The sequence below is a fragment of the Limulus polyphemus genome, unplaced genomic scaffold (assembly GCF_000517525.1).
Source record: "Limulus polyphemus unplaced genomic scaffold, Limulus_polyphemus-2.1.2 Scaffold1644, whole genome shotgun sequence".
NCBI lineage: Eukaryota > Metazoa > Arthropoda > Merostomata > Xiphosura > Limulidae > Limulus > Limulus polyphemus.
The window spans coordinates 141167-153031 of NW_013667254.1; the positions used below are offsets into that span (position 1 = coordinate 141167).

The window sequence follows — 11865 nt, forward strand, 5'->3', positions numbered from 1 at the left end:
CAAACAAACAAACAAACAAGTGTTCACTAGCTGCCTTTCCTCTAATCTTCAACATTATGGACAGCTAGTGCAGATAGCACTCGAGTAGCTTTTTACAAAATTTGAAAAACAATCAAAAACGAACTTTTAAAAAAACAAATGTCTGCTCAAATTGCATGTTACTCGTAATTTGAAATTCTGTGTTTATTAAAAAATATATTAGTTCACACTAGAACATTATAAAAAACAGTGATATCAAATAAGGGTTAATCATCTTAGATATAGATAATATTTTGTACATTATGCCAGTCATTCGATTTTCACCAAGGTGCTTGTAGTTCGCATATCAAATCACACATTTCATTACAATACCAAGTGTAAGTTAATAACTTTTTCATTCTTGATTAACAGTTAAAAATGTTTCTTTAGCACCAGCACTCTTACTCATTCTGCATCAACCTCAAGTCAAGAAGCCGTAACTACAGAAACACAACAAAAGATTGTTGAGTTGTTGGAAATGGTTCGCAGTAGCACAGCAAGGACACCTGAAGCTATTGTTTTATTTTATGATGAATTATCGAAGGTGGTATTAAAAGGAGAATTAGAAAGTAATGTGGAGGTGAGAGATAGATCTATAGTGTGTATTTTGATAAATAAATTAGACTTGTTTTGAGAAGGTGTGACTTGTTAGGCATGCAAATTGAATTTTACCCACATGCAATTTAAATACAAAATATTCTTTATGGGATAATAAATTGTTTGTAGATCATCAAATAAAGTCTTATATATACTGAACTGAGAAGAAAAAGCTAATAAAGAAATGTCCAAATTTTCCTGTAACATGCCCATAGGCTTTTATGGAACTTTTGAAAATTTCAACATTTTAAATCAAAACATTCATTATATGTATGCTTTCATATGCTTCAAAACATTAATTATATGTGTGCTTTCATATGCTTCAAAACATTCATTATATGTGTGCTTTCATATGCTTCAAACCATTCATTATATGTGTGCTTTCATATGCTTCAAACCATTCATTATATGTGTGCTTTCATATGCTTCAAACCATTCATTATATGTGTGCTTTCATATGCTTCAAAACATTCATTATATGTGTGCTTTCATATGCTTCAAAACATTCATTATATGTGTGCTTTCATATGCTTCAAAACATTCATTATATGTGTGCTTTCATATGCTTCAAAACATTCATATTCAAATGGTTCAAAAGTAATTTGTTACTTCTATTGAACTATCTTTTTTTTTCATTTTAGTCTTGGATCAATGAAACCATCATAAATGATTTTCAAGAAGATTTCATAGTAGACATTGAACCAGCTAGTAGGTATGTGTAGAAATATAAGTTTCATACATGTTTTATTAAATAATGTTTGTAGTTTTAACACAACAGGTATTGGGTACTGAAAGACAGAGCTAGTGCTAATATATTTGATGCAGCTGGAATTAAAAAATAAACATTCAGAATTGTTGTAACACATCATATTAACTCTCTCGCCATTGGTTCAATTCCAGGAACTGACCTCGTAACCATTTTAGGCTTGTAATAGTTTTCATATTAAAACTTATAATACAGTATGTATATCTTCACAAAATTTGCCAGACTTTTAGTAAACATTGCATGTCGTTTGTATACAAAAAATCAGTTTTTATTGAAGTATTTTTACTAAAGACTTGTTCGTGAATATAACAAATCTTTTTTTTACTAATCTGAGTGCAAAGTGAATTTTAACTTAAGAATAAAAATACTTTGTCCCAAGATTCATATTTCATTTGTGTAACCTCTAGAACCTCCTAAATAAATATAAAACTTTATATTTTATCTGTTATTACCTGTACCCTAATAATATATTTAATTCTTCAGCCAGTAGACAAATAATCAAAGTATAATGAAAAGTTGTAAAATCAGAAATAAAATGAACAGCTTTGATCTTTTTTTCTTTATTATTGGTCACTAAGTTTCAAAGTACTTCTTTTAAGAGTTTTAACTGCAAACATTTCACATTTATTTTACTGTCAATGACTGAAATAGAAATATGCTGAAAATATATCAACAAATCACTGCTCGTGCCATTAGACTGTTTACATAACACCATAAGATGATACTCTCAAGAGCAACAAAGCATGCGCAAAGAAATAAGCTGACTTGACCCCTGCTCCAAGAACATGATGTAAAATTTATCGGCTTATATATTCTTCAGTGTTTACGGTGAGATTTCCCCAGAGTAATAAAATTGCAGTTTGAATCTGTGAAAACAATTATTATATGGTTCAGAGCCAATCCAATAAACATCACAAGTGTTTGAGTATTAGTCATCTTTCTGGGGTGTTTGAAATTTAGCGGTATACCATATAGGCATACAAAGATATTATTTGTGGGCAAGGTTATAAAATTTTATTTCCATTTTCGCAAACTTATTAATCAACCAATAAGTACTATTTATTCCCAGATACTTAAATTTTAGTTATTTTTATTAAAACAAAGAAAAATAAATAAAATATACTTCAAAGAACATATATTTTGAGTACTTGTAGTGTTATGGGATTTTGTGCTCGTGCATCATATGTGCTAAGCCTCCCTGTAAACCTCGTTTATTCTTCCAAGTGGAGGGTGAAGAGATATTAATTTTTGTAGGCTTCAAATATACATTTTGGAAAACAACAAAAATTATTAACTTACTATATTAGTTCACACAAAACCCGTGTAATATATTTGAGTTTCTAAACAAGCTATATATAAAAAAATCTCACCTGTTCAGAGAAACAACTTAGCCATCACACTTCAACAGTTTTGGCAAAATAATGACTTTCTCCTTCAAGCTATTTACAAACGACTGTCAGAGTTATGTACACAAGAAACTGCTCTTTCTCTTGACAGTAAACACTTAGTCAAAAGAAGTAGGTGGGACTAGACAAGACATTTCAAAAAAATGGAGGAGTGGGAGGAGCCACTCTACTAGATTGGCTAAATATATTGACATCTCAGCAAATCAAAGAGTTGGAGGCTTTTATTTTATATTTAATCTTGTCTGTATCTCAAATTCGAGTTTCAAATTCATTAACCACTGTACATGTTGTTTGGTAGGTTTAATAAAATAGAAACTGAGCAATGAGACAATAGGAGATGCTATGTGACAAAGAAAAATTGATATTTAGAATTTTTTCTTTATATTTCCTTTTGAAATTAAAAAATTAAACATATATAATATTAAAATTTGAATTAAACTAAGTTTTGATGTAAGTTCCATAACACAAGTAATAATAAAGTTAAACCTAACTGCAATTTAAATTTATTTCGTTCCATGTTCGAGAATAAAATTGTCTACTTATTATCAACTAAGTTAAAGACTGAACTGGGAAGAAAGAGTTTGTAAAAATATTGCAGAAACTTATTTATTAATTTTATTGGCTGCAGAACTTTGATATTTTAAAAGGATTTATACGTTGGAAGGAAGAGTAAATATTTAATAACATTTCAAACTCCTATTTTTACAATACACTATAACATATTCTGAACTAACACGTCAGAAAAGTCACTGATGTCCAAATTTGCTGCTAATTCTATATTGCTGCTTATTCTATATTTATTATTAAAACTAACAATTCATATTTCTTTAATACTGCTATTCTTTCTTTCATGTAATACTTAGAATTGTGACTATATGTTACGTAGTTGACATGTTGAAAATTGGGTATGTGTCATTATCTGATGTTTAAGACTTTTTATTTGAATCTGATTGTTTGTATACCACATTGACCTTTGTCAGAAACACAGATAAGAGTTACTTATAGTAGATTTAGTGAGTCGAGAGATTACATATCAAGCAGGAACCGAATGTGATTAATATCATTAAATCTTTTTGATTTCTTATCACTTTTTTTTTGCTCAGGTGGCTTTGCATTGATAATTGTGGTATTGGTTGAGCATTCAGTAAGTCCTATTTCTAATAACTAGAAATATCTGTTTTCAAAACACTGAACCAAAGCTGAAAGTCACATTCTTATTCGTGTTTCTACTTGGCTTTTGCCACATTTCCTTTCTTGAATGAAATATAAGAATATCATTACTAACGCTAATTTAAGTCATCAAATGGCAAACTCTTTTTTCTTAGACAAAAAATTATTATAAATTATGCTTGGGTAATTATTAATAACTTCTGATCAAAATTGAGCCAACTGTGTATAGATCAGGGCAAAAAATAACTTATAAATATATGAAATCATTAATGACTTAATTTCATAAAGTAATATACAAAAAAACTGAAATCTGTATTGGTTAGAGTGTATTGAATTGCTACATGCTTATTCTTGCTTTTATCAGTATTTTTTGCCCCCCAGTGGCTCAGTGGTAAATCTTTACATTTATGATGATCAAAATCAAGTTTTGGTACCTATGTTAGGCATAGCACGAATAGCCCATTGTGAAGCTGTGTGTTCTTAACAACAAACAAATACTTATATTTGACCACAGTAGCCTAAACATTTTGTGCAGGTTTGGCCAGCTTAAGATATTCAGATTAATCCTAAATCCACATAATAAGCTAACAATGCAAAATAATGTTTAAAAGTATAAAAAGTAACAATAGTAGTGAAAATTATTCTAAACTTTATAACTATGATACTATAACATTAATGGGGTTAACATTAAAGGAAAATGGAGTATTTAATTACTTCTGGTATTTGCATATCCAACAAAAAAATCCAATAGGAAATACAAAAGCTAAAAGTGATAACCAAAGAACACTAGCTATTTGTTTGGGTAAATATACTGATGTCCTATCACTGGTTCCCTTGAAAATGTTTGTGTTACTTACTAATATATAGATATTTTTATTTAGGGTTTTTATGAATTTAAATGTTGCTAAACTTACAGTTTGTTCTCTTGAATGAGAGTTTATTCTAAGTATGAACAATTCATTTGTGACCTCTATATGTAATACGGTTTCTTGGAACATTATAATTTAATTCAGGATGCACCTCGCATGTCCACAAGTTCTCTTTTTGTGAGGAGCATTTCCTTACTAACTGCATTCCCCAAGATGTTGAAGTGATTTCATGTAATGTTTATGTCATAGTCTTGTAAGCAATGGATGACTGATTGTATACTGTATTTTGCACATGCTCTTTAATTTGTGAGCTCCAACAACAAATTGTATAGCCCACATAGCCAAGGTTACACCTTGGACATGTAAATTTATAGATGACATAAGAGTGATACATTATAGAAATCCTGTCTTTAAGTTTAAAATAATTACTTAAATGAAATATTGGTTTAAAAACAAACCTAAACCTAATTTGTGGATAAATTTTATTATTCAAAAATCGCTTTAATTTTATTGAATGTTTACCAGTGAATGGTACAATGCAATAAGTTATTTCTTTGTTTTCAACCTGTTTATTAATTTTTGAAGTGTACAAAGCTTTTAAATAATTCCTGATAATACTATCAATTAATTCTACAGGAAAACTATATTTTTGTAAAACAACCTTTATATTTTGTACTTCTTCATGGAATCTGGAAAAAAACTAACTGTTATAAGCCCAATGAATTAAATTATGAACTGGGGTTAATCAAACAGCATCATCTTTGCTTTTAAAACTATGGAACATTATCAAGTGAAAAAAAGTTAATTCTAAATTCCATTTTTTTTTAACTTTCAAAAGGTGGTATAGATGCTCATTCTTCATGGTAAATATGGATCACAAAAGTCATTAAACATTGAATGGCTTTTAAAAATTTGTAATCTTATTTAGAATGGAAAATTACCTGCAAGTTTATCCTACAGCTTTAGATTTGTAATTAGAGAAGTCTGATAATAAAGATATTTATCTTTATCAGCTTTAGATTTGTAATTAGAGAAGTCTGATAATAAAGATATTTATCTTTATCTTATACAGCTTTGGATTTGTAATTAGAGAAGTTTGATAATAAAGATATTTATCTTCAAATACTCGGGATTTCATTCACGTACCTCTAATTTGTTATATAATTGACATTAAATATCAGTGTTAACTTATACATTTGTGGGTTTAAGCATTTTGAAAGTACCACTTGCTTTATTGCCATAAAAACATCACTGACTATACTTATAGTTTTGCCCCACAAGGTATCAAGAAAGCAGGTAAATTGAAAATCAAAGAGTACTTTCAGAAGGTAATTGTGAACATTTGAATTTACATCTATGCAAAACCTTGTCACTCTACTGTATTATCAAAAATAATTAAATACCATTACATTGACTGTTTTGCCTTTTTCTAACAACATGCATTATACAAATATTGAATACTCAATTATTATTTTCATCCATGATTGTTTGCACACTTTCACGACTTGCATGCAATTCTGAAAGTATAGAAAAATCTTGCTTGTTTTATCCAGGTCTGTAAAGTTATTAATGTTTGGAAAAGTATGGAATTTATAAGTTATATCTGCATCAATTAAAAGGCAGAACAAATGCACCACATGCAAACAAACTCAATAAGCAGAACATAAATAAACTTAAAAATCTCATAGGTGTTTGCAGGCATGATATCAGGATTTAATTGTTTTTTCTTTCTTTAACTGCTTGATTTACTGTATACCATTTTCAAAACAGCTGCTGTAGCTTAAGAATCATTCTTGAAAACTTTTTCTGTTAACTATGTTCAAGTTTGGAAAGTGTATGCATTTCAAATCATAAAAGGATAGAGTTAAATTTAAAGACTGCATTGTTCTGCTTCTTAACAAACAATGAAATTTTCTGTATGTCGGAACTTTTTTGATGTTTCCAACATGGAAGTTGTAGCATTGGTGAGCCTTGTGGATGTTAAAAAGCAAGAGTTTGATGAAAACGGAAGCTCAACCATTGTCAAGAGTTATAAGTTTTTTTCCTTCATCGAACTTGAACAGAAGTGAAAGTTGGTAGGAATTCTGGTTTTTAAATATTGTAATATATTGCTTTGGTTTGTTTTGCTTTATATATCTAGATGTTTATTCCAAATGTAGATATTTTTAGATTTCTCCTTTCTCCCAAAGAAACAGACTAATTAGATCAAGAATCTAGAGTCTAAATGAATAATGAGTAAAACTAAAAGTTTAGACCTATATGTATGTCTCCATTTTATATCTATCTGCTTCTCTTGCTCTTACCTTTGATCTTATAAGTAGATCATGTATGGGGAAATATTGTCTAGTTTTTTTGTTGTTGTTTTTTTATTAAAGAGCTTCACAATTTTTGTTGTCATTTAAAAACTTTATTGTAATTTCTATCTTTCATTTTCAAGAAGGTTGCTGACTATCCCACTGTGAAATCACCCCAGATTGCATCTTCATCAGTTGGAAGTTTAGTGAGTGGAAAGACTTTGCTCAGTAGATCTCAAAACATTGACAATTGTTATTAATTCAAAAGCTATAACAAATTTAGTGATCATTTTTGCAAGAGAATTACTTATAGCAAGATTATTTTCAAATATTTATATGGGCAAATTAAAACCAGGTATCTTATGACCTTTAGTATTGCTCCTCATTTCAGACCTCTGACTATCAAATGTGAAGTCAAAAAATGATTATTTCCTGTTGTTTGATGAAAGTCTGAATTTCTATCTGTAGTCAAAACAACTGGACTTGCTTGTATACTTTAGGAAGGAAATGCATCTTCTTGGTTATATAAATCAACTTCTAGGACATACATCAGCTTGTGACTTGCATGAAAAACTGAGTTGCTAGAGAGTTAAGTACATTATATTAAATTGATTTTTCATATGAAAATCAGTAAGTCACAGAACAGTCACAGCCAATATAAAGTTGTAGTGGAATGGAATGTATCAGAACTACATTTTGACATTGTTTGGCATTTTGTAGGTAGTGTGATGCCACTAAAAAGTCATCACTTTTTGGGAAGGATATGTAACAGCCCTTTCTGATGTAAAATATCTATACACTCAGTTGTTAAACATTTGTTCAGATTAGAGATTTAGAATTTCCAAGACAGGGATATCCACAATACTAAATTCAGTGGCAAAAGCTGCCTTTGAGCCCCAGGTAACTGTGCACAAGATAATCAAAAAGGATTTCCATCTGGAAAAGTGACACAATTCACATGTACACAAGTTGATTCCATGACGTATCTGTTCAAGCAGCTGAAAAATGGAATGGGTATTGATTTTATTCAATACAAAGACGTACCAGTCAAGTCACCAGACAAACATTTTTTGGATTTTTGTGCAATCATACTGTTGAAATAGATGCTATGAAACCATTGTTCTTGTACACTGGATGGATTGTGGAAACTGATCACGGAGGAGTGGTATGCTTTGGACATTACTTCCTTACGATAGAACCTTATACAAAGAATGTTATGCTGTAGGGCTAGTGTTAGAACTCAAAGTTATGAGACAGAGTATGACCAGATGTGATGGAGTGGAATGTAATGATAATTGAGGCTCCAAAATCCTTTTAATATAAAATACAGTACACTTTGTATTGTAAAGTGAATGCTTTAAAGCAGAAATGAATAAGAGTAAGACAAATGTAGCACCACTTCTGAAAACAGCACATGAATATGTAGAAAATATGGAAACCTTAGGATGTATACCTTTATTTCCAAATCTGATGGTCTGTAGCAATCTGCAAAAAAACAACTGGAACTTGTGTCTTGAAGGAAGAGTTGGATAAGAAAGGAAAACTGATGGCCATAAAAGATTAAAGCAGTATACCTAGCATTCATAGTAAACATAACCTGTAGACAACTGGTTTCAGTTTTTTAACAATCTTACCTTCATAAATTCAGTGTTTTGGAACTCTAGGTGGTTGATGAATTTCTGAGTAACGTTTTAAGGACATTGTATAAATTTTACGTTAACTCTGATTTAGTAAATGTAGACTTACAATTTTCTTAGAAACTGAATAATGTTTTATTTAATTGTGATTATGGCAGAGTTAAAAGTTCTTATAAAACATACGATCTCAGTAAGTTTTACCTTACTGTGATTTTATGTAAACATTCTTTATGCAATAGTTTATCTGTGAATAGCATATGTTCTCTCTCTCTTTAATTGTGTTAGATTATATGAGGAGAGTGTTAAAAAGTTTTAAATTAACTTGGAAAAATGTGTGGAAATTTAATCTCAAAAAGTTGTATGAATCTTGTTTAACAGAAGAGACATTCACATGTAAAACAGGTGTTAACTCTTTCATGATATAAGTGTGTAAACAAAGATTACACATGCCAGTTGATGCTTAAATGTTTGTATTTGCATCAGCACTCATTACTGTATTGTAACATTTTGATGGTAACAAACAACCCAAATTGAAACATTTTTATCAGGTTTTTATGAGCTAGGTGTTTGCTACTATAAACAAAATAAAAGAAAAATGTTCAATACAAAGTAATGTGTTATTGAAATAGTCTTATATTTATAGATCAACAGCTAGCATAAAATTTCAAGAAATTAGGCGTTCTGAGAGGCAGTTTAGTCACTCAAAAGTGAAGCATGAAACCATCCTTGAACAGTGGTAGCAAATGGTTTTATAGTGGGAAAATTAATGTCTTCAAATTTATATACCTGCAGAATATTTAACATAAAAATCAACTTTCAAGTTAATTGCAATAGAAGAAATGTAAGGAACAAAAAATTAATATTTATTTCAAATACACATATTTTTCAAAATTAACAATCAATGAAGCACAAGATTCCCAGCATGATATAAAACTTGGACACTTTAATCATCAATACCCTTCCAAACATAGTTAAACAACTTGAACATTTGTTTATTGGTAATGTGGTTCAGCCAGCTGAAACTGAAGTAATACTAGAGCTACGTGAGATAGGTCAACTTGATAACTAGAGATTTGATCAAGATATTGATTATGGAGTAATATTAAAATTCTTAATGACTGGATTGATTTTAAATAAAATGAAGAGGTGAAACACAAAATTAACAATACTTTTTAAGTCCAAGAAACAGAAACATACTGTATGTATCCGCTTAGATGTTTTAAACACACTGGACCATTGCTTTTACTGATTCTTCCTTCAGACTACTTGGTTAAGATCTTGTTTCAGACTGTTTAAATGAATAGCATGTTTAAAACTTTCTAAATCCTAGTTTTTTTAGTTTGTAAGGATCCTCACATTTACCTAGAGTAACATGTGCTACCCATTACAACTTAACTGAGGCAGTTACCTTTAGATTTCACCTAAACAAACATTGGAGGACACTGCTGTCCAAATCCTTACACTACATATAGTATTAAGCAATGTTTTCCCTACGTAGTAATTACATATCTGCTTTTGAGAATAATAAAAGATCAAGGGTAACTTGAAACAACAGTTTTATTCAAACATGTGTTATGTGAAACCTGAACATATTCCAAATGAAGAATAAATTCAGAATACATATTATAGTATTTCAGAAAGATAGAATATATGGTGTATTCATACTTCTCCTTCTTCCTTCATTCAGGCTTGTCCTTAGGCTGACAATTAACATTAAACCTAATAAACTTTAAATTTGCACTTTGTCTTATTTCATAGCAGCCTATTTCGAGGATTTGGCATACAAAAAGAATGAAATTGCTGCTAGCTAGTTGAAAACAAAATAGCCAATTTTGGTCTAGAATTTAGTCTTAAATATCAAAGTTCTGGAATATAAGTGTAAGATCAGTGAAGTCTAATTGCTCAAAAGGTCAATCTGATGTGTAGGTTCCAAGAGGTTCATAACTACCTGGTTATGATTGTTAATCTCCTCTAAAACTACTTTTAGAGGCTGATTAATATGCCAGTTTCCTTGGTCAACCAGAACTTCTATGAGATTCACACGTTCTCATGCTCTAATCATCTGTAGAAAGTGTATCCCTAGTACTTGTGAAATGCTTGGTTCACAGGCCCCATTGAGTCTGCTTGACCAATACATATTTAGCCATGCTGCTGTTTGTTGTCATTTTCATGATAATGGAAAGCATGCTTACTGTCAAACCAGATCCCACACACTTACACTGGCCCAGATTAGGTAACATTAACTTTTCACCATTAATATTCTCTGACGCTTTCATTCTCTTTCCTTAGTGACTTTCTTTCAGTTGCAAGTTTAGCTCTAGCAATGGTGGGATTTACAAGACTTAACTACTTGGGCGATACTTTCCACCTCCAATTAGTATACTTAACATTGTGCATTTTCATTCACCTTATGCTGCTCCTTAGACTGAAGTAATGTTAAGAAAGTACTTGGAGAACTGTGTGCTTTTCTAAATGTTTCAATTTCCATGATTGAAAACATTCTATCACAGTCAAATAAAACACTGGATTACACCTAGTTTATATTTGTTATGACATTTAAGCTACTATTTGAGAATTTCACATACTGTTGATAATTTCACCCATTTAAACATTTTGATTCCAAATGGTTGAAATATCTTACACTACTCTTACCAGGAAACAAGTAAAGCTATTATCTTTCACATGTAGTATGAGTCTCTCCATTACTCGTATATTTCCATGACAATTCACTATTTTGTCGAATATTTCAATATCGAAATTGAGACACTCTCTCGTGAATATGAATGAAAATAATGGCCGCAGGTCAGTAATTACAGTTAGATTCACATCAAAAGGTTTTAACGCTCATAATTGTGTATATGTAATTGACTCATTCATGTCATACAAAACTACTGAAGGCCTTCATATCGTGTTTATTGTTTAATAAAATTCTGCCACCTGCAAGCCATTAAACTTCTGCATTTTCCTTTTTCAGGCATCACAAAGTAAATAATTGGGCTCGGCATGGCCAGGTGGTTAAGGTGCTCGACTCGCAATCTGAGGGTCGCGTGTTCGAATCCTCGTCACACCAAACATGCTCGCTCTTTCAGCCGTGGGGCATTATAATGT

At 30.6% G+C, this 11865-nt stretch overlaps 1 protein-coding gene across 1 annotated transcript in view; it reads left to right on the plus strand.

Annotated features, from left to right (window-relative positions):
* Nucleotides 1-11865, plus strand: part of LOC106464417 (Fanconi anemia group D2 protein-like) — a 159553-nt gene that overhangs the window by 86010 nt on the left and 61678 nt on the right. Inside the window, exons 21-22 of the mRNA XM_022392124.1 lie at nucleotides 409-598; nucleotides 1257-1327. Coding sequence (XP_022247832.1) covers nucleotides 409-598; nucleotides 1257-1327 — 261 coding nt within the window. The remainder of the gene's footprint in view (nucleotides 1-408; nucleotides 599-1256; nucleotides 1328-11865) is intronic.